This window comes from Prionailurus viverrinus, chromosome A3 (assembly GCF_022837055.1).
Source record: "Prionailurus viverrinus isolate Anna chromosome A3, UM_Priviv_1.0, whole genome shotgun sequence".
Taxonomy (NCBI): Eukaryota; Metazoa; Chordata; class Mammalia; order Carnivora; family Felidae; genus Prionailurus; species Prionailurus viverrinus.
Window position 1 is genome coordinate 57,915,130 of NC_062563.1, and position 27,385 is coordinate 57,942,514.

The 27,385-nt window shown below is 40.9% G+C and overlaps 1 protein-coding gene across 1 annotated transcript in view; it reads right to left on the bottom strand.

The window, feature by feature from the left end:
• Positions 1-3,863: 3,863 nt before the first annotated feature.
• SLC9A4 (solute carrier family 9 member A4) overlaps positions 3,864-27,385 on the bottom strand; it is a 67,165-nt gene continuing 43,643 nt past the window's right edge. Inside the window, exons 8-12 of the mRNA XM_047851147.1 lie at positions 23,801-23,962; positions 18,250-18,346; positions 12,828-12,959; positions 11,011-11,098; positions 3,864-4,497 (exon numbers count right to left, since the gene is read on the bottom strand). Coding sequence (XP_047707103.1) covers positions 4,142-4,497; positions 11,011-11,098; positions 12,828-12,959; positions 18,250-18,346; positions 23,801-23,962 — 835 coding nt within the window. The 3' untranslated portion in view covers positions 3,864-4,141. The remainder of the gene's footprint in view (positions 4,498-11,010; positions 11,099-12,827; positions 12,960-18,249; positions 18,347-23,800; positions 23,963-27,385) is intronic.

Consider the following 27,385-nt stretch of genomic DNA (forward strand, 5'->3'; position numbering starts at 1 on the left):
AGTTATCAAACGTAATAGAGACTACTTTTTTCCATGCTGAAAATCCTTAAACACTTATTTAACTAGTTAATATTTATAAGTTCAAATAATCACTCCTTTGGAGAGGAGGTCTCTTATGGAAAAGACTCCAAGCTGAGGAATTAAACCGCATTGAATGTTTCCCCGACAAAGAGCAATTTTCCCTTTTTTCACAGGGTGCCTGTCATGATAAACAGAGGTAGGTCTTCTAAATTCACTGTCTCTTTGAGGATAAACCACGATTTGGATTGGACACCATGGTAACCATCCTCCAAACAAGAAAACACAATAATTTTGAGGTAATGACAAAAAAATTCAATAAGCTTTGCAGGAAAACCATGAATCCATATCCAGATCTGATCTCTGGTTTTGCTATTGATTGATGGATAGCCCCAAATATCCTCTATAATGTCATTCAAACTACTTCTCAGAAAAGTCTCAGGTGTCCATTATTTATACCTCTTTATGTAATTAATTGAATGTATGTCCCCTGTCACGAGTACATACATTTTGGCCTAAATTAGCATAGCTGTTAGTGATCAAGCTCTTCCTACAAAACAAGCACTAAGCTAAGAATTTTACAAATACTATCTCATTTGACCCTCATGATCATTCTCTGAGGTAGATAAGATTATCACCTTATTTATCAATCAGTACATTTCAGCTTAGGGAAGATAACCAGGCTGCCCACAGCCCCACAGCTAAAAGTGGTCTGACTTCAGAGCCTGAACTCTGAACTACACTGATTTAAAAATCGAAATGATCTCAGTGGCAGGCATCCAGATAGGCAAGGAAATGTTCTAGAAGCTTCCCTGAAGGCTGAAACCAAAATGGTAGCCTAAAGAGCCGAGCAGTAGTAGTCACTTCTTACACATAGGAATGATAATTCTATCACTGAATTCCGGTGGCATTTCCAGACCTACTTCCCATGACCCTTTAACTTTTTCTAAGAAGAGAAGCACAAAAGTATATGGCCTTCACGAAAGAGAGGCAAAAGCATGCGGGGAAGCAAGACAAAGTGTCTGGAATGTCATCACTACTCGGCCATGGCGCATTCCCATCTACAGCCAACGTTTGTTTCTCTGGTAGGAGGCTGATAAAGACCGGGGAGGTCCCATGGCATCATGTTAGGTTTGGGCAGGGTGAATAAACATATCTGCCACATCCCAAACACCAGCAAACATGTGGAAAACCTTTCAGGTAGAAAGCTGCCATATAGGATACATGAAAGGAAATGCGACTTTACCCCATTTCGGAAGTTACTGAAACCTAAAGACCACTGAGGCACACAATAGGAGCAGGCTTGAGAAAGTAAGAAAAAAAAGAAAAAAAAACTTATGGAGGGAAAATAGGATTCTGTGGGTTGTGTGTTGGCTTCTCCGAGGTTGAAGATAAGAGGGCAAACTGCGAGGCTCAGTGGACCAGCGGCCAGACCCAGGAGAGCCCCTCTGAGGGACTCCAACCTCTCCCCGAGCTGAGTCCGGAGTAAGCAGCAGAGCTCCCTCAGCACTCCAGAGGGAACTTTCTCTGCTGCACGGCTTGGTGCCTGTTGGAAAAACTCATGATGTGAAACTGATACCCAAGAGCATTCTTGGGGCACCTATCACACGCTCAACCAAACCCCAGCGTGGGCTGTCGCCAGGAAATGAAGATCAGATCACACTGCATTTTGAAACGATCCTGGGTGACTGAGCAAAGAGGCCACATCCACCATGAGCTCTCCAAGCTACCAGAGCCACCAGGACCACAAGGGCCCTCAACCTACCATACGTTTCGGGAAGGCGTTCCAGGGCCAATTTCTAGACTCAGGCAGCGAGGGCCAGACACTGTCTAGATGAACAGACGGCCTCGGGGCAAATGACTCATTTTGGCTTCTACCAATTAAAAGGGCAAGTTCCCTTCTATTCACTAAGTCCCACCATCCCTCTCCCACAGGGCACCAGCATCTCAGAGAAAAACAGAAGAATCAGATAAATTCCACTAATCCTTAGACTTTGCTGTCTGCTCTGGGAAGGGGCCTTCACAGTTTGGATTTCTTTTGTTATATGGAGAATCCAGCAAGGAATACAGTGTTCTCTACCTCGCAGGAATTGGCTTTGCATATGGCTTTGTAAAGGTGATTTCTGACGCCCCCATTCTGTCGCTGTATCTTCATCTATAGTGTGAGGATAATGACTCCATGACTCCCTCTCATGGGTCATAAGGTTTTTCCGTTGCTTTGCCTGCTTGTTTGTTTAAGCAATAATGGGAAAACAAAAACGAAAAACAAAAACAAGAAACAAAAAACCAAACCCAGAGATCCCTGAGTTTTATAAATACTTCTGTCCCTTTGGGCGGATTACTACTATCTGGTAGTAGATAATTTAAAACATTGAGACAACTTAGAAGCAGGCTTATATTTCAGATTCAGAAGAAGAGAAACAAATGGGCTCTTTTGAATGGCATTTCTACCACTGCAGCAGTGACCACTGGCAGTTAAATGCCCTTCACAAACTATAAGTCCAGGGAAGGCTGTATATCCTTTGTCAGGCAATGGTGTCCACGGATTACACTAGAGAATAAGCCCACACCCTTTAAACCCCGGAAGCGGCACTAGCCAGTGTCTCAACACCTCATCTTTGTAACCTGGAAAATAAGAACGTCTGACCATATCTTCTCCGACCTCCTTTTCAGCTGTAAAAAAAAAGGGCACTGTTGCCCCAACATTTATAGATGATCTACCATGAACAAGGCACTGTAACAACTAAGACAAAAAATGGATAAAAGCTAAAAAAAACTGCAAAAAAACAAAAAACAAAACTTGAAAAAGGGTAAGGCCAAGAGCTAAGAAACACAACTGATGAATGGATAAAGTTTAAAATGGACAGACTATCCTCCCTGTCCTGCAGACCTGGGTAGTTACACACACGTGTATAAGTGTAATTACCAGATAAGTTCTGTGACACACCCAGTGCGGTGTGGGCACAGCCAGGAGGAAGGGGATCACTTCATTGCTTCTGATTAAGGGGATCAAAGCCGGTCTAGGCAGCCAGGTGCATTGGAAAACAACCTTTAAAGATGCATGGGATTGAATCAGTTGGGGATGGCTAGAGAAGTCAAAAATAGTAATGATAAAGGATATTATGGTTAATTGTTATAGATCAGCCATTTGGCATAATAAATAGCACTTAATAAATATGTGTTCATCTATAGGTGGCCACCAGAGAGAAAAGAGGAAGAGAGGGCAAGAAGGGAAGAAAGATAAAGTCATCTAGCAAAGTCAGTGAGCTGGAGTGTGAGAGGTTCAAGGTCAAGTCTGGGGGAATGATTTAATTTCCTGATGGAAATTAAACTGGGAAAGAGTTTCAAACTCTAGGGCACAGTACCGCAGCCTACAAATGCACATTTAATAAATACCTGTTGTTCGTGTCGTTGCTATTACATCCTGTTTATGGCTATTTTGTTTTTAAAATAAATATTCCAGTTATAAAATAGATTACAAGCCCATTGTTCACAAATTAATCCACTACTACATATCACATCTATTAGTTCTACTGATTAAATATAGCATTGTTATGGCAAATTTTACCTTTCCCCAGAAAAATAATTATCGCATAGTGCATATCAAAATCAAAACTGCATACATTCTCTTGGGAGGGAGGACAACCAGCTTGTGAAAGCAGCAACTCACCACATGACCTTGGGAAGGGTGTCCTTAGGTCCTTATTTGTAAACACGGAGGGTTGGGCCAGATGATTTCCCAGGCATTTCCCAGTTATAACTTTGATTATAAGCTGCACAGGCATACAGTTAAGGTGAATTACTGACCAATCATGCTTTTATCACAATACAGTTCATGGATCACAGACTTTTAGGAATTTTAGTAATAATTCCTGTGATGATTAACATTTATCACCCTTGGGGACTTCATCTACAAAGTACACCAGCTAAGAATACAGCAGAGCCTGCAAGTTTGTTCCACGTTTTTCTCCAAAAAAATATCCGTGCCTCTTACAGATGTATGGCTCACAGGCTCCAAAAAATAAACTCAGTAGCTCTCTTCATAACTCTGAAACTCCTTCTTCCACAACAATAGGAAAATGGACTCTTGAAATACATGGAGACTACTGTGTGGATATTGAAACTATTTTCTTTGGAGTAAAGGACTGTGGGACCTGTGATGTTGCCTAGTGGGTCTGTGCTCCCCTGACCATCTGGATCTGATTGCTGAGGTCTCCTCTCCACTCTCCTCTCCAGATTCAAACTCCTCATCTACCGCGTGGAACAGCGGTTTGGGCCGTAGCGCCTCCCTTCTGCCCCTGCCATCATGCTCTTCTTGGCTGGTGTTTCTCTGATAACCGAAGTGGGATGGTTTCCCTCCTCTAGGTAAGCTCTTCATTGGGATTATCTCTTGCGTCAGCCGTCTTTCCTGAAGTATCCCTGCTCGAGAGTGTGCTTTGAACATGATGGATGGGAGTTCTGAATCGCTGCTGTCATTGTCTAGGAAAATATGACAAGAGGAGGAAAGAACACAACTTAAGATCAGAGAGAAGACTTCATATCTGCATGGCAAGAACTCAGAGTGAAGAAGAGTCCTTCTTGATGTTCTAACTCTTACATTCACCTGGCTGATTTTCTCTGCCCCAAGGAGGGCAGCCACTAGAAGCCCTGTTATGGGCCGTGTTATAAATAAATAGAAATGCCTGGAAACCTGTGTATTGGGCTAGACTCCTGCAGGTAAGTAAGAGAGGTTTTTTTTTGTTTTGTTTTGTTTTGTTTTACAAAAGCAGATCAAGTGGCCAGTAGGCGCAAAGATGCATTGCACTGTCAAAGACCAACACTAAACCGAAGGTTCCATGGTTAACAATGATATGAAAATTTTTTTAAGTTTATTTATTTATTTCTAGAGAGAGAGAGAGAGAGAGTGAGAGATCGAGCAGGGGCAGGGGCAGGGAGAGAGAGAATCCCAACCAGGCTCTGCACTGTCAGCACGGAGGCTCAAACTCATGAACCATGAGATCATGATCTGAGCCCAAACCAAGAGACAGCCACCTAACCGAGTCACCCATGAGCTTCTAAACGGTTGGTTTGTTTTTTAATCAGTGCTTACCAGAAAGCATGAGATCTGAGTTTCATCCCTTTGACCTTGAAGTAGCCAGTCATGGAACAGGGAGAGGAGAGAGCCGCAGCAGAGAGTCATGTGTGGCAAAACAAGAGTGATTACATGTCCTCCTTTCAAGGGAGGTAAAAGGGTGCACAGATTTCCACTGGCACGTGACAGCAACGACAGTGGTAGAAATGTCCATGTATTGAGAACTCACCATGCACCTGTCATTGTGCTAACCACTTTATATCTGTTGTGCCATTTAGTCCTTATCGTATTCGTTGGAGATGAGTGAAATTAGCATCCTTATTTCAGAGGTAAAGCGGCTGAGGTTTCGAGATGTTAAATGACTTTCAGTATCACACAGTGAAGAAGATGGGACTGCAGTGTGCACAGAGTCTGTCCCACTGTGCATCTGCTCTCTGCCAGGCTGTGCCTGGCTCCCTGATACATGCCCTATGTGGGTCGGAAGGGTACACCAAGAGCGGAGGGAAACCATTGGGTATCTACATGACATCCCCTCTCAGATGACCTTCCGAAGGGCCTCCTTGATGCCTAGGACATTGCCTTTTTCCTATTTCCCTGTGCACCCATCTTCAAGGGAGTATTTTTCACAAATCTCGTTGATTCTCATTTCCTCAAGTTGTAACCTTATAAACTTGTCTTTCCTTTAAATATTCTCTCGAGACTCTAAGTATTTTAAGAACTTTAAATCTGAAAGCAGGGCTCTTTGTCCCACTCTCCATTCCCTCCTAAAAAACAAAACACAACACAAAAGAAGAACCCCACAGTAATACGCTCAGAGGTTTACACATGACAAAAGGTATTTAGTCATCAGAAAAATTTTAAAAAACCTGTTCAATGATGCTTTTCTAAATGTGATCGAATTATCCTGAGAAGGTAGCCTGGAAGTTGAGGGGGATAGGGGACAGGAATCAACTGCTTTGAATTAAAAAAAAAAATAGTTAAGTGTATTTGTCCATTTTTTTTATTACTTCCCTTTAATTTGTGCTCTACCATCTGGCCTGGAACACGAGTTCCTCTTGATTCTTTGCTGCTTGGAATATTACTTAAGAAAACAATGGCCTGGATGCTTCTGCCCTCAAGAGCAGTCCTTTGGCTCACTTTCCTCTGCCCTGTCCTGGTTTCCAACCCCTCCTTCTGAGTGTATGCTCCCCTCAGCCCAAAGATCATAGCCGATGTTTCCTAACCACCTCTGCTTATTGAAAAGTGGGTTCCAAGAACTCAGAAGGGTCTTGAGCAGGTGACTTGCAAGATTCCACTCATCTCAAGTCAGTAGATCTGTCCAAAAGGGGAGGAAGAGGGCAGCTGAAAGTGGAAGAGGAAGGAGGAAGAGTGGGGGCTGGGCTCTGTCCCAACTGCACAACCTCCCGCAGGTCAGCACTCAGGCTGGCAGTTCCAGGGAGAGATCAATGGAGACCTTGCAGCAAAATCTGAATATCTGTTATTTTATCTTGCATTTTAACACTTGGACTTGGGCACCCGGGGGCAAGGTGAAGGAGAAGCAGAACAGTGCTTCTGCATAGGGCAAGGCAGAGCCTGATACCCAGGGGTTGACAATGGACTACCTCATACATTGTGTGCTCTTTAGAGACCCAGATCTGGGGTATAGCCCCCTCTTTTGCCTCTCCTCATGGTTTTGTTTTAATTCTGTTTAATTAATAATGGTACTTTACAATTTACCATTTTAATCTTTTCCCCCCATTGTAACCATTTTGAAGCATCCAGTTCTGTGGCATTAAGTATATTCACAGAGTTATGCAGTCAATACCACCGTCTTCATTTTTTCCCAATCCACATGGATTGTAAGCCGTCTCAGAGCAGAGGAGGGGTGTCTAGGAAGGCCATCTCTGCTTATAACACCAAGTGAGCCCCGGCTCCTTGAAAAAGAGCATTGAAAGAGTATTTGGAGCCCCCAGACATTTAGAGTAAGGAATGCTCCAACACTAGAGAGCAGGGGACAGTGAGGAAGGCAAATGCTCCCCAAGTCACAACCTGGTTAGTCAGGGACTGCCTGCTGGATGCCAACACTCCCTCCGTGTTCTCCCCTAGAGGCCCTCTGGCCATTCCTTGGCTTGTCCAGGTGCAGAAAGACTTCAAATTTGGGGAGAATGTGGATTCAAGTAATTGTGCCCGGAGACACATTGAGAACTATCTCAGTCTAACCCTGATTATTATAATTCTTGAAAACTTATTAGGGATAAGTGATCAAATAAGTGCCACTTTTAAAGGATGTACGCACCCCTATGTTTACTGCAACATTGTTTACAATAGCCAAACTACGGAAGCAGCCCAAGTGACCATCGATTGATGAATGGATAAAGAAGATGTGGTGTATATACACGCAATGGACTATTCAAATCCTTTATGATTCATTCGTATGTGGAAACTGAGAAAAAAACAAATTAACAAAGGAAAAAAAGAGAGAGAAACCAAGAAGCAGACTCTTAGTTATAGAGAACAAACTGATGGGTACCAGAAGGGAGGTGGGTGGAAGAATGGGTGAAAAAGGTGAAAAGGATTAAGAGTACACATATCTTAAAGAGCACTGAGTCATGTATAGACTTATTGAATCACTATATCATGCACTTGAAACTAATAATAGTGTATGTTAGTTATACTGGAATTAAAATTAAAAACTTAATGACATAAAAAAATAAGTTTGACTTCATTACTTACCCTTCTCATATCTCTAGGTGAACAACTATTTAAAAAAAATTTTTTTTAATCTTTATTATTTATTTTTGAGAGAGAGACAGCGTGTGAGAGAGGGAGACACAGAATCTGAAGCAGGCTCCAGGCTCCAAGATGTCAGCACAGATCCCGACGCGGGGCCCGAACCCATGAACCGTGAGATCATGACCTGAGCTGAAGTCGGATGCTTAACCGACTGAGCCACCCAGGCACCCCTGTTAACGACTATTTTTTGATAACCTAATAAAATTTTGAACCAGTTATGCACATTTGAAAGAAAAAACGTGCATTGAGGACTAAGACTTCATTCCATGCCTAGTTTAATTCATGTAGAACCAGCATTTCAGAAGTGTTGTCTTTTCTTTCCAAGAACACCTCTATCTACCCATGTCAAGCCTTCTTTGATGTTCTTCAATAGTATTAATTGTCAATGGCTAATATTTCTTGCATATTTACTTGGTTCCAGGCACTGTTCTAAGAGTTTTGGATGCATTGCCTGGCTTCAGCTTGAAACAGAACTGTTGTATGTGGGAGGTACCAATATTCACCCCTTTACAGAGAGGAAATGGAGAAGTGGACTTTTATGTTTTCTTCATATAAGTCCTATATATATTTTCCTAGGGTTTTATTATGTTTACAGAAAATAAGAGTGAGATGCCTTTTAAGGCATATATCTGAAGAATACAATCCTTTGCCCTAGTCATTTGATGAGTAACGTAAACACATTTCCAAATGTTAGACAACCTCCACTTCTGGAATAAATCCCACTTTGTAAGGTGTAGTATTTCTTTAATGTCCTGCCATATTTTATTTATAATGCTTTATTTAAGATTTGCACATGTGTGCTCTTGTGAGTTTGCTATGTGGTAATCTCCTGCTACGGGAGCATGTGATATTGAAACGACACCATAAGAAATGACCATGAGAATTTCACATTTTATATTCATTCAAACAATGTAAATAGCAACAGATTACTTGTAGCAGGAAGGTTTTTAGAAATTAATTATTATAAACCCTACAACGGTGCTCTTTTGTTTGTTCATTTGCTTTGGTTTGTGGATTAGCTCTTTTATGACATAAAATGACACTAGTTCCAAGAGTGTGATCTAGGAATAGATGGCTAGATCAATGAAACACAACTGAGAGTCCAAAACTCTCTCAAGATAAATGACTGTAGCACAGCAAAGGTAGCATCTCCTCTTGGAGGAAAAGATGGGTTTGGGAGAGGTGCATGGCCATTGAAAAACAATCTGAAGTGTGTGTGTGTCTAAATCTATGCAAAGAGAAGTCTCAGGGGGTTTGAGATATAAAGGGGGATAATTAAACTATTAAAGTTCTAGGGAAAAACATTGGGTAAATCATATTCTAATTTTTCTGTGGAAGACTGAGCAGACTTGACTAATCAGAATGTATATCTGATGGCAAGTATATCTGAAAACTAAAAGATAAATGTGAAACTGGAAGAGAAACCATTAGCAACAAATATGAGACAATGGATGATATCCTTGTTATACAGTGTTCTTCCAGTTCATTGTAAGAAAACAAACAACGGAATAGACCAAAAAAAAAAAAAAAAAAGTGGCCAAAGGCAGAAACAGAAACTTCCCAAGAAGTAATAGTTGCTTCCAAGAATGTGAAAGATGTTCAACCTCACTAAAAATCAGACTCAGATTAAAATTAATATGATATAAAAATGTTATCTTATTCCATCATAGATTACTCAAAAGTTTAACAATAGCCCAGTGATGGTTAAAATGATTGAAAGCAACCTTTCTCAGAGACTGTTGTGAGAGTAAATTTAAATGTATTTCATTTTTGACCCCCAAATCTTGGTTCCAAGAAAACACACTAAGGGAATAATTATTTGTGCAAAAATCACAAAGTGATTCACAAGTGAGCCAAGGTGCTTCTTAAATAAATATCATTGCTTACATTCTATAAAAAGTCATAATACCTTAATATTTGTCAATAAGCAGTTAGCAAAATAAGCTAGGATTATTTTATATAATTAGCTATTATTCAACCATAAAAGTGATTATTAACATTATATATATTGACATGGAAATATGTCCACAGTAGATGGTTGAATAAACTAGACAATTTATAAAAATTCCAAAACAATGATGATACTATGATTTTGATGATGCTGGTTTTTTTTTTCTTTCTTATATCAGATACAGGTGGGATAGGGATTAGGATAGTGCAGAGAGAATTATAGAAGAATGTTTACCAAAATGTTCTATGGTAATTATATCTTGGTATTGGGGTTTCACGTGCTTTTAAACTTTCTTATTTTATGCTTTTTATCTTCTGATTAGTTTTTATTTTATATCTAATATTAGTTTTTATTTTATTTTATTTTATATCTACTGATTTAGTTTTTATTTTATTTTATTAGTTTTTATTTTATTTTATTTTTACATTTTTAAATCAGAAGTAAATAAAGTTCCATTTTAAAGAATAATTATAGTCACTCTCCAAAGATTTAATTCCAAAATCCTGAGTTTAGTTTATTTGAATTTCCAATGTGTTTTTGTCTTAAAAATTTGAAAAAAATTAAAATAGATAATATGGCATAGTATATATTACATATCACCTTTTGCTAATAGAAAAATTATTTTGTATATACATTTGAAAAATAATAATGGCTTTTACTAGAACAAAAGGCAGTTTCAATAAATCTAAGAATTCTACTTAAGAATTAGATATTAAATTGGAAACATTTAATCAGTAAATTTGGTAAATCATTTTATTTATTTATTTATTTATGAAATCATTTTAGTAAAATCTAACCAACTTTGGAGAATCTTGCTAACTTTTAAACCTTGGGTGAACCCCAAATATTGCAAAAAAGTGCCCATTTTACATCAGCAAATTATGATCCCTAAGCTATACCCAGCCTGTGCCTCTTTTCCTATAGCCTGTGAGCTAAGAATAGTTGCTACATTTTTAAATGGCTGAAAAAAAATTAAAAGAATATATTATGTCAGGGAAAAATTACGTGAAATTCAAATTTCAAAGTTCATACATCAAGTTCTGAATTAGATTTAATGAAAACGTTGTTTTCTCTTTTTCTTGTCATGTAAGTACCTACATGATATTCTCGGGTTTGCCTTTTGGCCCACAAGCCCCCAAATATCTGCCCTCTGACCCTTTACAGGAAAAGAGGAAGAAGAGCCAGGCAGGCAGATTACCTGTGACATCAGCAACCCTCGTGTCTCTTCCTGCCGGCTGAGGGTGGCCATAGGGAAAGGAGAGGTAACGAATGTTTTTGGTACCAGCCTGTGGGCAGCAAGTGGAAAGAAAAAGCAGAATTAGGCCTGTGGTCCCGAGTGTCACGTGGAAAACAAAGTAATGGGTGCAGATTCACACCGGGCACCTCATTTGGATCACAGGTTCTCCTGTACTCCTATTACTCTGGTTTAAACAACGTAGAATGCTATAGCCTTCAATATGTGTTTCCTTCACCTCTCATGATCAAAGAGACCATTATGAACCCCTCAAAGTGACTTTTTGTTTTGAGAAAAGCATTTGGTTTTTTTCTTTTTTTCTTTTTTAGTTTACATGTTTATTTTTTTATTTTATTTTATTTTATTTTTTTTTTAATTTTTTTTTTCAACGTTTATTTATTTTTGGGACAGAGAGAGACAGAGCATGAACGGGGGAGGGGCAGAGAGAGAGGGAGACACAGAATCGGAAACAGGCTCCAGGCTCTGAGCCATCAGCCCAGAGCCCGACGCGGGGCTCGAACTCCCGGACCGCGAGATCGTGACCTGGCTGAAGTCGGACGCTTAACCGACTACGCCACCCAGGCGCCCCTACATGTTTATTTTTTTAGGGCAAGAGAGAGAGAGGGAGAGACAGAATTCCAAGCAGGCTCTGCCCCATCAATGCAGAGCCCGATGTGGAGCTTGAACCCACAGACCACGAGATCACGACCGGAGCCGAAAAGACGCTTAATCGACTGAGCCACCCAGGCCCCTAAGCATTTGTTTTTTAATAAGGAATCCAGAAATATGGATTGTTGACATATATATTTTTACAGGAAAAAAAAAAGTCCATGGTCAGGAGATGGTCTGCGTTCTATTCACTGATAACGGGGATAATTATAATTAAGGGGGATAAGCCAATTAGCCTTTTTGTGTGAGTTTCACTGTCTAGAAAAAGGGGATAAAATGCCTGTGCTACACTGTTCACAGGAATAGTTTGAGGACAAAGTAAAACACTAGAGAGCACTTTTATTCTTTGAAAACACGATATGAATGCTATGCCATGATATTGTTAATAATTTCCCAGGTACCTTTTAATGTGACCCAGTCAGATGCATACCTGAGGTGAAGTGAGGTAGGCTTCACTACAAGATCACAGGTCGACTATTTAGTTTGATTTTATTTTGAAAATAACAAATCGCAAAACTAAAATGTTTGAACAAGTTCACTTAACCCATCTCCTCAGGTGGTTGTTTACTATTATTACTATCGGCATCGTTATTATTACATTTGAGCCACTGAGGTTAGGGTAGAAATTAGAATCTGCTCCAGACCTACCCTTCGTCCAGACGTTCCAGTGAGATTGGTGGGATATGGCCTCAAAGAGAATAGTTCAGATGCACAGTGGGTGATATGAAAGATGAGGCCCACGCGTCTTGGCAAGAACATATTCTTCCCTACATCTTCCTGGGAGAGAGGTAAGCTTCCTAGAGCCCGGTGTCCCAGTCCAGGGAGGTTTCCCCTGGACTGCTCAGTACCTGGCCGCCATGGCATCTGGTCTAGACGCACAGTCCAGTGAGCGTGTTCCAGTCACTGACCCATCCTGGAGGCTCAACCTGACCAACCGACCCCGAGGCTCTGGCCCCAGAGTCAGGTTGTCTAGTGTCCGACAGCCTCTTAGTTTTGTATTCCTCTGGCCACAAGGTGGTGGTTTTGTCTCACTGCCGCTGGCAGTCACCCGAGGAGGAGGCCCTGTGAGGGGCTGGCCCAGCTCCCAGAGCGATTCTACAGACCCCACTTACCGGCTTTCCCCATGGCAGGCTGTGGCCTTTCCTCATGCTCTCCCTTAAGGTATTCTGGCGGCGGATCAGAATCTCTTTAGCTTGCTTCTCGCTCGTTTGGGGTTTGAGGTTGTATTTGTTGTAGGACAAGGTCTGCAGAGAGAAGGGCATGTCAAATACACAAGGACATCTGCGCACAACCTTCAGCTTTAGGAGGCCATGGAAATATTGCAGAATGAGATGACCCAAAAAAGAAGACACCGAAGATGCCACCTGAGCATCCGCCTCAATTACAGAGGAGCGAGCTGTGGCCCCGAGAAGAAAGGTCTGTGACCAAGGCCACCCCCATCAGGACGGAACTGTGGTTGGAGCCTGTGCTTTCCCAGCTCGCGGAGCATTGTCCACCTGCACTGCCCCTCTGGTGTCCTTGCAGGAGTCCCGCCCCGACGGGCTCATGGACTTTGGCTGCTCCATACCCACCCTCTTTCACAGGTTGTGTTCTTTATGCTCGGGCGGTGGTGTCTGCGTGTTTGGATCGAAGGGATCAGAAAAATGTCAAAACTCCATTGGAAATCTCATTAAGGTTGCTATTCTTAAATTTTGCCGATGGAAGATACATTCAAGATGTCAGCCAATGACTATCACCATTACCAGTTCAGAAAGGAAGAGGTCTTTTAACCAAACTGTAGGAAGGACATAATCCATAAGCTCCGATAAAGAGCAGTCCTTTAAATGGAATCAATTATCTTTATAAAAAATTTCTTCCTTATTGCTTTTTTTTTTTCGAGAAAGAGAGAGAGCTCTCTCAAGTGAGTGAGTGAGAGGCAGAGAGAGAGAGAGAGAGAGAGAATCCTATGAGGGGGAGAGAGAGAGAGAGAAGAGAAGCAGGGCTCACCCGTAACAGGGATCCTGTTTTTAACCTAAGCGGGGCCCATGTTCAACTGAAGAGGGGCTCGAGCTCACCCCAAGCAGGGCATGAGCTCCCCCAAAGCAGAGCATGAGCTCACCCAAAGTGGGCCTGTGCTCACCAGACGCAGGGCTCGAACTCACCAACCTTGAGATCATGACCTGAGCCAAAGTCAGATGCTTAACCGACCCAGCCACCCAGACACCTCATCTTCTTTACTGTTATCAGGCCACTGAAAACCTGTCTTGAACCACAGACCAACCTTGGTCCTCAGATGTTTACAAAGTGCTTTGCTGGAGTTTCGTCTCTCCTTTCTTTTCAGTCAAAGTGCAGCAGTGAATATACTGTTTCCCTTGGGTCAGTGGGTCCCACTGGATAACAGAGTCAGGACTACAGGCATTACCACTCCCAGTTAATGGATGCTGTAATAAGCATTTTCAGTTCAACAGCAAAACAGCAGATGCTCTACGTGCCAGGTGCCATGGTAGGTGCAGGGTTTTAAAAAAAATGGATACATTTGAATTATGGTCTTCAAAAGGCTCATGGTCTACTTGGGGAGTCCGACAAGCATATACTGTTTTGTGCTCAGGAAGTAAGATTTTGGAGTCTGCGGGGACTTAAAGAGTATAGGCAAAGGACACTCATCCAGTCTTGGGGGGGGGAAGGTGCATTGCACTGAGCTGTGTCTTGAAAGACGAGTGGATGTTTCCTCCAAGAAGAGGGAACACATGAAACAATACATAGCTATAAAAAATATGTGACGGGAGGTAGGAGGACTTGCTGGAGACAAGCTGGGAATTTATTTTCTACCTCAAGAGAATTTAGTATTTTATTCAAAGTATGGTGAGAAGTGAGACAGGTACAGGAAGGGGCTGGGGACAATTTGCCAAGGAAGGAGATTCTGTCCTCTAGGCCAAAGGTCCCTTAGGTTAGGTGCATCCATTCCAAGAGTTACAACAAGATGATCCCCAGTGTGAGAAAAAACAAGGAAACAAATAAAACAAACAAACAAAAAAACCCTAATACTTATGTTTCCACTCATTTTTATAAAAAATACAAAAGAAATTAAGCCTTATTAGTGCTTTTCACGCAGGTTTATAACAGATCCCTGCATGGTCAGTACATGAGATGGTCCGCTTTCCTGTTACAACAGAAGGGGGTGTTTGTAACAAGGAGGGGTTGACAACAGTGTCCTCATTGGTTCACTGGCTTTTAGTTTATTGTTTGTGTTTTAGTGTATATACAGCCAGTGAAGTAGATTTGTGGCTGTCATTATCTACTAACTAATCCTCACAAAATAGACACTTGTCTAAAAGTAGATTTGCAAAGAAGGCATAGGTTGGAGGCCAAGGGAACAATGAGGAATCAGCAAAGCCAGCTTTCACTGTCTCCTTTTTTTTTTTTTTTAATATTTTAATGCTTTTTATTTATTTTTGAGAGAGAGAGAGAACACAAGCGGGGAAGGGGCAGAGAGAGAGGGAGACACAGAATCCAAAGCAGGCTCCAGGCTCCGAGCTGTCATCACAGAGCCAACGTGGGGCTGGAACCCAACAATCATGAGATCATGACCTGAGCCGAAGTAGGACACTTCGGCTGAAGTGAGCCTGAGCCACCCAGACACCCTTCACCATCTGCTGATAGGAGATCTTCACCAGCCACTCTTGACAAATTAACCAACCTGATAAACACTTGGCTTAAAAAATTAAGTTTTGAAGACAGTTTGAAATACGGACTCTTATCCACTATCACTAATGATGGACCTCAACCTAAGTGCTATTTATACACGGAGATATTAAAGAATGACATACGACACTATCAAAACATATTTTAAAATTAGACATCTAGAACACCAAGACAGACTTACAATTTTTCATCAATGTTAACTTTATGCAAAAGTGAATTCGGGATGCATGGATGTTTGTATACACACACTCATATACATGTATCTGTACATATATATGTATATGTATACGTTGCTGTTAGGAATTTCCCACACCTTGACTTGAGGGCTGTACTTTAAGGAACATTTGGACACTTTTTGTTCTATTTTGTCTCATATCACATCACCCATGTGCTTATTCTTGCCTATCTGCAGGGAGCGTAGTTGGTCCTATGCATATAATGTATATGCAAGCTTCTTCCCTCTGTTCCTTCCATTTCAGCCTTTTAATGAAGGAGTTGGTGATTGTTTAAAGACCGTATTTCCCTCTAAAACTTGAGCTCTATGGGACAAAGTGCTAGAAGTGCATTAAATATTTGCGGAAGGGAACTCAAGTTGCATAAATGGTTTTCCTCCTTTGAAAGTGTGTGGGAATTCTGCGTGTGACCTGATCATTTAGGCCACATCAGGGGACTGCCCATCAATCTCTAAGTTATCTTTAGAGTCTGAGCTGAGGTCAGTCTCTTCCCTTGTAGGTTTAAAGAGAACTTTTCTCAATTCCCATCCCCACTGTGTTCCAGAGAACTTCTGTGTCCCAGAGGGCTGTCTCACTGGAAACCTCTAGAAGCTAGTTCTTCAGCTTGCTCAGCAGTGACAATCTGCTGAGGGGAGTGGCTTCAAACAGGAGTGGCCGGAGCCCTCCCAGGTGCAATAGACCCGGCAGGACCAGCTCAGCTTCAGATCAACTATATATCAGGATCCCCCTAGAGTCAAAATGTGCACTCATTCTAGCCTTGCTCTGAAATGACTCCTGACTCCCAAGATGGCCTCTTTTGAGGTGTGGACTGTGAGAAATGTTCCAGCCACCAGCCCCACACCACATGAGGCCCACTGACCTATCACCCAGGCTAGAGACTACAGCCGTCGCCTTTTGTGACAATCTTCAAAACCGTAGATTGCCCACTAGAAACAAAGGAGACAGACAGCTGTCCTGCATTGCATCTCTAGACCAGTTTTTCCTTCAAGAGGGCAAGAGGACCACAGGGAAAAGAGGAGTCACATGACCTACGTAAAAGATGGTGAAGAAAGGAGACAGGAAGGGGAAGGACTGGTGAATTTCCCTCTCTCAAAGGAACAAAAGTGGAGGCAAAAGCCATCTCAGGAGCTTGAAACTCCCTTCCATTTATTATTTACATTCTCCCCATGTAACCTTCATGACCTATCTGCTTATTTTGGGGCAACAAGAAAGGAGGATGCTACGTGGCTTAGAAGGGAGAAGCCTGAAGACAGACTGAAGAAGCACCGTTATAAAAGAAGAAAGGTGGCTATCTGGGAACCTGCATAAAAGGGAATAAAGACAGAATGGGTATTTGGCCTCATTTTAAGCTGGGTTGGAGTCCCAGGATCTCCATCTCCATTTCTGGGCCTTTCCTTAAATCCAACCTTCATAAACACGGAGAAAAGGCTATGCTTTCGTCAGCCTTCATCGAGCTCTGGCCCTCACTAAGCTAGCCGACCTTCTTCAAACCAGGAAGTTCTTAACAATTTATCTAACTATTTATCAGAATGTGATAGTCTTACTGAAACAGTTTCACTTGGAATGATTTGAAAGCTCTTGCATTTACTCTAAGCTTGCTATGATTGATGCTGACCTATATTCCTTCAGCAGGTGCAGAGTCTTTGCTGACACATTCCCCTTAATCACTGACCTTTCCAAAACGGGAAGCCAGAAAACATTCCCTTTAACTGGATCGCATAAGTCAGGAGTCATGGAAAGAGCACTGGGTAGACTGCTGGAAGACCTAGCTTCTTAACTCGGATTTTGTGTGTGTGACCTTCAACAGGTCAGATAAACAACTCTCCTAACCTCAGCATCTTCTACTTGAAAACGAGGGGCTTTCACCTGATGGCTTTTTTGGTCCCATCAAGACTATGATCTATAACCAAGGGCCTCACAATGAATTTACTTATAATCATATCGTAAGAATTGGGATAGTCAAACTTAAAAAAAAATTAAAAACAAACAAACAACAACAACAACTCCTAAGTAGAGTTCACAGGCTTAAATGTCATTTGACTAAATCAAAATTTCAGAAGGACTCACCCACCGCCCCCGGGAATGTTCTGACTATACACTTGGCACCAGTTCCCAAGTGGTAGTATAGACTCCATACCTTTATCCAGAATTGAAAAATAATATGCCGAGTACATCTCCTTTGATGTAGGCGTTCAGCATTGTAGTTGCAACAACCACCTCAATTTTCTAAGCTCTATTACAGTCAATCACATCAGGACAACTTGACTGCCATTGGCATCCCGCTGCCATCTTTCTCTGTGAGGTGGTGAGTGAGAGCCACTGCTTGTTCATCTCCGGAGGCAGAGGGAGGCCTGTTGCTTCTGGAAAGTACCAGGCTGCAGGGCTAGGGCAGCCTGACCCCTAGGGCCAGCAATTGGATTTGCATTCTTTTCTACACCACACGTGCCAATTTTTTTTTTTAGCAGAAAAGTAACAATTAACTTTCTGTTCTTGCAATTAAGCAGAAAGAAGTCGTTTAGCAAGAAGGCTGCTGCAGAGGAGATAATGTGAATAAGAACTGATTCTTGAATGACCGGTTCCAAGGACAGGCCCGGGAACAAGGCAGATAGTTTATACACACCCTTTGTCGAACTTGGTACATATTGCGTGTCAGGATGCCCCTCATGGATTCCACGTCTTCAGGGGAAAGCCTTTTGATTCTGTGTATCCTCTGGGCCCTGCAAACATCATTGGAGGGAAGCCAAGCATTATTCTTGCATCTTGGCAAGAGTGCCACAGAAGTATCAACATACGTGTGGGCATTCTAAGTTCCAGAACCCCTATTTTTACATCATTTTTTTCTGTTGTTTTAGTCAATTCATGTGAAATGTCGGTACGTGTGTCATGACTTACATTTTGAAGATAAGGTTTCCTCCCTATAGCTTTTATGTGGGAATTATTCTAATCCCTTTATTTAAAAGGGGTTTAAGGTGGTTACAAATCTGTTATTTTTTCCTCCATATTCATTACAAAGAGATATGTTGGTTAAATACAACAGTCAATTGTTAGAATATAAATTTTTAAAAAGATACTATAAAATTAAAATCGAATGTTTTACGGTTAGAGTCCACGGCAATAAGATTACTCAGTCAAGGCTGTACTTCTCTCATTTCAAACAGGTGACAAACAGCTCACGGACATCATCTGCCCACCACGTTTTGGATAGCTCTGATCTAAGGGAGTGTTAAAATTTTGGAATTGGCCCTTCAGAGATTTTATATTTGGTTAAAGAACAGTTGTAAGAAACTAGAATCATATTTAGGCCATTTATATTCTGAAAGCCAGGCGAGCTCTGAGACACTGGGCACTCTGTGAGACTCTAGAAGCAGTTGACCGCTCCCGGCCTCCGCATGAACAGCTCCCCAGGGCTTCCTTCACCATGAGCCCTCCCCCTGCCGCACCCCCGAAAGGATTTAAAAATCAAGTCATGTCCAGGTTATCAGTCAATGCACAATTGTCTTCTGAGGATGTCAAAGGCATGACATCGCTATGTGCGGAATTCTCATGTGACAAATATATTTGATTTCAATCATTTCAATCCGCTGGCAGGAATTTCTAAAAAATGTTTCAGCGAATAAATAATGTATGTTCACTATAGAAAGTAAGAACAAAAAAGAGAAAACTGAGGAAAATTAAATCTGTCTTTTAATACTATCCCTTCCATTAATATCTTGGTATAAAACCTTACAGACTATTGATTTCTTTTTCGTTCCTTACCGCAGCTCTTCTCAGTGCATAAGGGCGCTGAGATGCCACTATCACCATGCAGAGGTCTTAGGATAATTGATCATGAAGATAAGTAGTTATTGGTTATAATACAAGCCACTTTTAAAGTATTTTTTCCCAAACGTTAGTAGCAATAGAGCCATAAATAGCAAGGACATTTTGCAAGTAAGTATTTTGGTACACTTTGTAAGTACATTTTGTAAGAACATTTTAAAAGTACAATTGGTAAAATGTCTTTAAGGACTTGGATACCAGATATCACAGTATGCCAGAATTTATTTAGCAATACTATTTGTAGACTGACTAATGCCCTTTCTACAAAATCCTTGAAATCAGAGTTTCTGTATCTCAGAGCTGCAAATGTCAACACTATTGATATTCGGTTACCACCCTTGGTGATCTAAACAGTCTTATCAGGGCATTTCAACCTAACTGTTTAAAAGTCCTTGAAATAAAATCTATTCTGATTGAGGTACACCTACACATTCCCACAATCTGAGCACATTCTTTTGTTATAATGGAAGCAATCTCTTGCCAAGCAGAAACAACAGCTAATCAAAAAGTTACATTCCTATGTTCATAATGAGATTCACAACCAACTAGGAAAAAGTCATAAGATGGTCAAATTAAATTTGAGATAGCAGGAGATCTAACTTGGCACTCTCCCCAGTTTGTAATTGCCCACTTTGGGAAAGACCAGACTTAATTAAGGTCCATTCAGGCTGTTGGCTGGATGTGTAATACAGGTATCCCAAAACCACTATCTTTCATTGACCCACACTGGGAAGCTACAGATATGAAATTATACAGAGGAATTATTAATTTAGGCAAGGGGATACCTGGAGTTTTCTACATGCCACTCATTAGCAAAATCATCCCTGAAATGATCTTATTATCCGGAAAGGTACAATCCTTAGAAAAACAGAATGTTAATAATCTCTAGATCAAATAAGTTAAATTGTAAGTTGAAAGACTTGTCACTGGAACATTTATTCATTATCCATAAAGGAAATTTCCATCACCTTAAATGAAAGCCCCGTGGTAATTTCATAGCTATTGAATCAAACTGGGAAAATCTGAACCTAAGTGTATTTCAATAAAAGCTTCATAATTCTCTTAACTTTTAAGTTTATTTATTTATTTTGAGAAAGAGTGTATGTGCGCATGCAGGAGAGGGGCAGAGAGAGAGAGAGAGAGGGAGAGCGAGAATCCCAGGCAGGCTCTACGCTCAGCTTGGAGCCTGACACGGGGCTAAATCCCATGACCATGAGATCACGACGTGGGCCAAAATCAGAGTCGGACGCTCAACCAACTGGGCCACCCAGGCACCCTTCTCTTAACTTTTCTAAATCAGATGCTATAATAATGTAAAAAGAGGCTTCAGTTCTAAACACAGCAATATAGATATGAACTTGTAGATGTTTTTATTCATGCCATAATATGAATTCGTAAAAGATCAAATATTATCCCCTGATTCATTTGTAAGAACCCATTCTCTTGTGATAGCTTTACACGTGAAATCCATGAGAAACATATGCTAAGGTGACTGGAGAATGTGCCCACTGATCAACTAATGGCACCTAACTGCTCTTCTCTAGTGTGGGTTCCTTGTGTCTTTGTAGAAAGGTCACGAAGATGACCAACATTTAGAATGAGTGAAGAGTGGCACAGAGGAGGGCCCAGCTCTGCACAACACCATGTTCCATTATGGAGGTGAAAATGGCACCATTATCGTCATCCCAGAATCTTTGGTATAAGAACGCAGAAATGCAAACCTACACCTGTCAGCGTGTGATCGATTCAAAAATCCTTAAACTACAATAAATTAATTTGTGCTTTTTTGCAAACGACATGTTAGAATTATTTGGGAGTTTTTAAGTATGATGTTTTGAAGTTGTACAGTTGTAGTTTGCTATGCCTATAAATGTATTTACTTTAATATCTCTTTAATATTGACCACATATTTTTGAAAGCTTTGACACTTTCAAGAGGTTGAGCCTTTATCGTCTGATATTTCTAAAAGCTTACCACTCCTTGGTAAAACGAGGTGCCTTGTATTGAAGCCAATAATCCCAGTACATACTCTACCAATCCCGTGGGGTTGTTTTGAGGGTCAAATAACATAATGCACGTAAAAGTAAGGGCATTTCGTAGAGTTAACACCATCTGCACCATGCTATTGACAGCTTCTGGTGGCGGTGTTCTCCTGAAGACTTTGCAAAGCTAAACCTCTTGCAGAACAATTGCTTCAACTTCTAAAGACACAAATGTATCTGCATTTTGTTGTTATCGTCTCATACAGAATAATAAAAAGTGAGCTGGGTACACACTTCTTTTTCCTATTATTGTACGAAGGTTTGTTTTGAAGAAATTGGCTGCTTTGATCTCAGGAGAGGAATTCCTTCTGCTTGATGTCGTCCAGATTTCTGATGAGATCAAATAAATGCGATTTAAATACAGTTTAACTTGCATTAAATATCAGTTAAAAGAATCTCCTCTCCTATCCTAGTTTACTAACTGGTTTGGGCTACAGGAGGAAAAAAAAAGTCTCTAACTTATAAGTCTCTCTTACTAATCTTGAATCAGTGTCTAAAAAATAAGTGACTCGACAGACAGGATCCCTCCCAATAAAACTGGCTTGAAAACTGTCTTGAGGTTAGAAACAGGGGCAATTGCTTGCAACCGGTGCAGTGTAATACAGAGATTCAAAATATGGTTTAACACATGATAGATTGCATTTGAGATAAGTGCCCCTACATTCTTAGACCGAGAGCTCACATAACTAGTAAGCAAACCAACTGAGGAAGTTCCTAATGGTCTAAAGCACCTGAACTTATCCAGGCCTCCTGCAATGCATTAACTCCCATTAGAGCAAGCCAAATGCCTGGACACCAGAGGGTCACCTCTTATACTCTCATAGCTTCCTAGATTTTATGATTATGTGTTTGTAAGGCCTTTAAAAGAAAAAAAGTTTATTTATTTATTTTGAGAGAGAGAGAAAGCACACTCGGGGGAGGGGCAGAGAGCAAGACGGACAGAGGACCCTATGTAAGGCTGCCAAGAGATGTCATGACCTGTGAAATCATGACCTGGGCCCAAATCAAGAATCGGATGCTTAACCAACTGAGCTACCCAGGTGGCCCAGACCTTTTTTTATTAATGCCATGACCCTGCTAGGGTATGAGCTCGTGACGTGTTTGTTTTACAGTCCCTGGCCCATAATAAGTGCCCAAGGAACAGGTTTGGGCCTAAGGTGATGCCAAAAATGTTCAGTCAAGTTAAGTAGGATTCAAATGCAATAATTTAGAAAACAAAGGTCAATGCAGAGAAGAAAAAAGCCACGATGAATTAAATATCAGCACTTTAAATAAAGACAGAATCAATATTCCTGATTTTTTCCTCTGCCTTAGGCTCTAATATGGCTCCGCATAGCATTGCCGATAAATATTTGTTAGCTCACTGCCGTTTTAATATCAGAAGTTTCCTTAAAGCAAGCCATGCAGTGGGCAGCACCGAAACCAACCAACCAACCATAAAAAGTCTCACTGAGAAATAAGGCAGAAAGCTTTCTGTTCATACCAAGATGCCCTCTAGGATGCTACTTTAGATTTTTTCCAGGCCATGGAAGAAAGGTGAGGGTGTTTCTGATTCATTAGCAAGTAAGGGATGTGAGATAACACTCAGGCATGAGTGAAAATTTTATTGCTACCTGTTCTTCACCTGCTTTTCAAACATGAAGATACAGTTGAAGCTCACGATCAAGTGACTTTACCTACAGAAGATGACAGAATGCAGGTGTTCCTTATCTTAAATATGTTGTGAGTAGTTTGCTCAATTCATAAACTGCTTCTTGGAAGAAACCTGGAGATCCTTGATGGGGTGAGGGAGGGTGGTAAATTTAAGTAGCCCACCAACCACCACACCTCCGGTTTCCACCACTCATCCCTGAATCCCAGCTAGCGTCACAAGGTGCTGACCAGGTCTCTCCTCATATGAGGATGGAAGAGAAATGACTTATGGGAGAAATGCATATAATTTTTACTATAGGATTAGCAGAATCAAAAGAACAGCGGTTAAAGGGTAGCAATTAATCAAAAAGAGAAAGAAAGAGTCTTGTAAACCATGCCATAATTCTGTAAGTTCACTTGCCCCTCCTTCCCAAAGAAAGGTGTCATACAACTGTCGCACACAACTTTTGCTAGAAAGTACTTTTCAAAAACTGGGTGACGTAGGTTGAGCGTGGGCCAGACTACAAGCTGCCAAGACTCAGGTCATCCCTTTTTCACAATTCCTTTCTTTCAATATCTGCCTCTCTGATCCTAGTATTATCTCTCAGTTGAACAATGAATGTGTGCCCTTGGAATTCTGACATGTAAAGTCCAGATCAAAGGGCATAGAGAACTTACTGGCACGGTACGGAAAAGGCTGCGGTACTGAGGATCCCAGTTTCTACCATCTCAATAGCTTGCTTCATTTCCAGCTTCTTGTACAAAGAGACAATGCTTGACTTGGGCTGGTTCTTTCGGATTAGGATTTTCCGTAAATATCTGTGATCAAACTTCTTAAACCTAAAAACAAAGACCAACGGTTTGACAATCTTTGATCTCTGTATGTGTTATGGAAGTATATATTTTTCTTAAAACAGACTAACTGTATTCTGAACTCGAGGACAGGGCTGAGAATTCAGTCTTTGGACACATTAAAAAAAATCATAGAATATATATATATGTATATATATATATATATATATTTTTTTTTTTTTTTAAGTAAAGGAAGAATAGCCTACTGGCCTGAATACATTGAAAATCAACTAAACAAAAGGAGGGGACAAGCTGCAATCAGGGCAGAAAAGTATGCATAAGTGGGGAGCGGGGGAGGCCCAGCCCAGCCCAGCTCCAATTGTAAAAGAAGAAATGAGGGGTTGAGGCTTTTGAACAAATGTTTCATTCTAATAGCCTCCTAACAGTGGCAGCTGCTCTTACAGTAATACTGGCCTATTCAACCAGAACCCAATAAATTTAAATGGCCTGGTAGTTACAGTAGTTTTGCCCATTATGCTGCAGATCATTTTGAATCCTGACAATTAAGGAGGGGCTGGGGGGAGACCCCACATCTATCCTGACAGTCTGAATGATGGAGAATCTGAATAGGCTAGGCGCTGATGGCCGCCGACTATTGTAGCAAACCTCTGGCTGGCCCATTAGACTGAGCTGCACGTATGCATATGGTGCCTTCAGAGTTGGCCATTTGTTTGGGGTAGACATTGTCAACACTTCCAATCATTTTACATTCAAAGAGTAATTTGTCTGCCTGCTTTATTTTCTGGAGGGGAACATAACTCCCTGAGCTGCTGGCTTATTATCTGGTGATTGGTTTCCTGGCCTGTGAGGCGGATGGATGCTTTATCACTCAAGTCTCCTCCGGGGTTAGCAGGCTGTGATACCTTATGATCTGTGTTTAGCTCGTGCCTGCTCTTGCTCCAAATGGGTCAAACCCTCAGCCTTCTTGTTTTCTCTCTTTCTTCACAAGAGGCTGTTGTTCCTATTTATTGCTCAATCTACCGACATTGCTCGCCACCCATCAGGACTTCTCTGACACTCTTCACACTGAGCTCACCTTGACCTTTACAGTTCAATGCTAGTGATGTGCCACGGGGTCATTTCCTCTGTGCCTTCCACTTCCTGATTCACACATGCTTCCCTTCCAGCCTCCCTAAAGACTTCTTCCAAATCTCTTCCTCTTCCTTACCTGCTCCAGAGGAATGGAAACTTCTCAGAGTCCTGTCCTCAGCTTCCCCTCTTCACACCCATGTCGTTACCTCACCTAGCTATTATTTAATTAAACATTCTTCTATAGTCTATACATTTAACCATGGCATTGTTAGTCCCCTAGACTCGCTATCTGGAAATCTGAAAGTCATTATTATTGCCTCTTTCTTAGCCCTCCTGGTTATGTCCATAGCCAGTCACCATTTCCACCTCAGAAATATTTCAGTGCTCTTTCTGCTAATTCCTCATCCTTATGATTCTGAAAGCTCTATGGTTCATTGAAATCAGAAGAGGTCCTAAAGCCAGACCTGAATTCAATCAAGGTTCCACTGTAGAATAGGTTAGTTGATCTCTTGGAGTTGGTTTCTTTATCTTCAAGGAGAAAAATAGCGCTAACTCAGGAGATTCAGGATGTCAGGTAAGATACCATATATGAAACAGATAGCACAGTACCTGAGGCTTATTTTATGCTTGCAAGATGAAACTCTTACATCCATGTGAACATCCCTTACAGGTCTCCCTCCCCACAGTATCTGTTTCAAACCCAGCTTCCATATCTCTGTTGTTGTTTGCCTCCCCAAAGCCAAGTATGGTCATGTTATTCTCATATTTAAAAGCCTTTTGATCTGACTATTAAAGGTCAAATGGAATTTTATAGGATTAATGGCTCTCTAGGACTCCTTAGCATTGTGCCACAGAAGCGTATCTCTGCCTTTCCAAACTCTTGTCTTACTATGTTCCTTTTTCGGACTGTGTCCAAACCATGCTATGCTCTTTGTTGCCTTTACATTTGGAAATACTCTGCTGTTACTGCTATTGCTTGGCATGTTTTCCATTCTTCTTTGCCTGTAGAACACCTCATTTATTTTCAAAATGCACTCTTGTTTCTGTATTATAGCAGTTCCGTGCATTTACCTCCGTTATAGTGTTTCTTATACAGATCATCAGTATCTGTTGGAGCTCTTTCTCTCTTTGTTCCCCCAGAATCCTGTCTACCAAATTGTGAGAATCTTGAGTGCATTGGGTGCATCTTACTGCTCTCAATATCTGCCTTGGGGTCTAGAAAATTTGGTACCGATTTGGCTAAATAGAATAATATTAAATGATTTTTCACTGGAAGAACTATAGGATTTAAACTTAAAAAATCCATGACCTAGGTTCTAGATTGGTGAACATTCCCATGACTTAAGTTCTATTTTAACACTAGGAGGACTGCTAAAACTATAGTTTTTATCTCATAAAGAAAGCCCACTCAGAATGCAAACTGGTGCAGCCACTGTGGAAAACAGCATGGAGGTTCCTTTAAAAGTTAAAAATAGAACTATGCTCTGATCGCAGAATTGCACTACCTTACCCCCAAAACACAAAAACACTAATTCAAAGGGATACATGCACTCTGGTTTATAGCAGCATTATTTGCAATAGTCAAACTATAGAAGCAGCCCCAGTGTCTATCGAATGATGAATGGATAAAGAAGGTGTGGCATATATACGTGTATATATAATGGAATATTCGTCAGCCATAAAAAAGAAAGAAATCTTTCCATTTGAAACAACATCGATGGAGCTAGAGAGTATAATGCTAAGCGAAATAAAAAAGAGAAAGACAAATATCCTATGATTTCACTCATATGTGGAATTTAAGAAACAAAACAAATGAGCAAAGGAAAAAAAAAAGAGAAAGAGAGACAAACCAAGAGACTCTTAACTATAGAGAACTAACAGATGGTTACCAGAGAGTTGTGGGGGGGGGGGGAATGGGCGAAATTGGTGATGGTCATTAAGGAGTATACTTGTGATGAGCACAGGGTATTATTGTATGGAAGTGTTGAAATCACTATATTGTGCACCTGAAACTAATAATAACACTGTATGCTAACTAACTGGAATTAAAATTAAAAAGTAGATTAACCACACACACACACACACATACATACACACACACACACACATACACACACACACACACACACACACACACAATAAATAAATAAATAAATAAATAATAAAATAAAATGTAAAAAGCCCACCCATAAGCTCCCAGTTTCTCATGTAGGTGCCACTACTCCTTGACAGCCAGAACTTTCAAGGTCTAGTTTCTCTTGGAATCACCAACATTAATATGTTGGCAATCCCTAGAAAGAAGACATCTACCATTCGGTTAATTCAACTACTGCTAACTCCTACGTTTGCTAAATAGCTATGTTTAACTTACAAACTCTT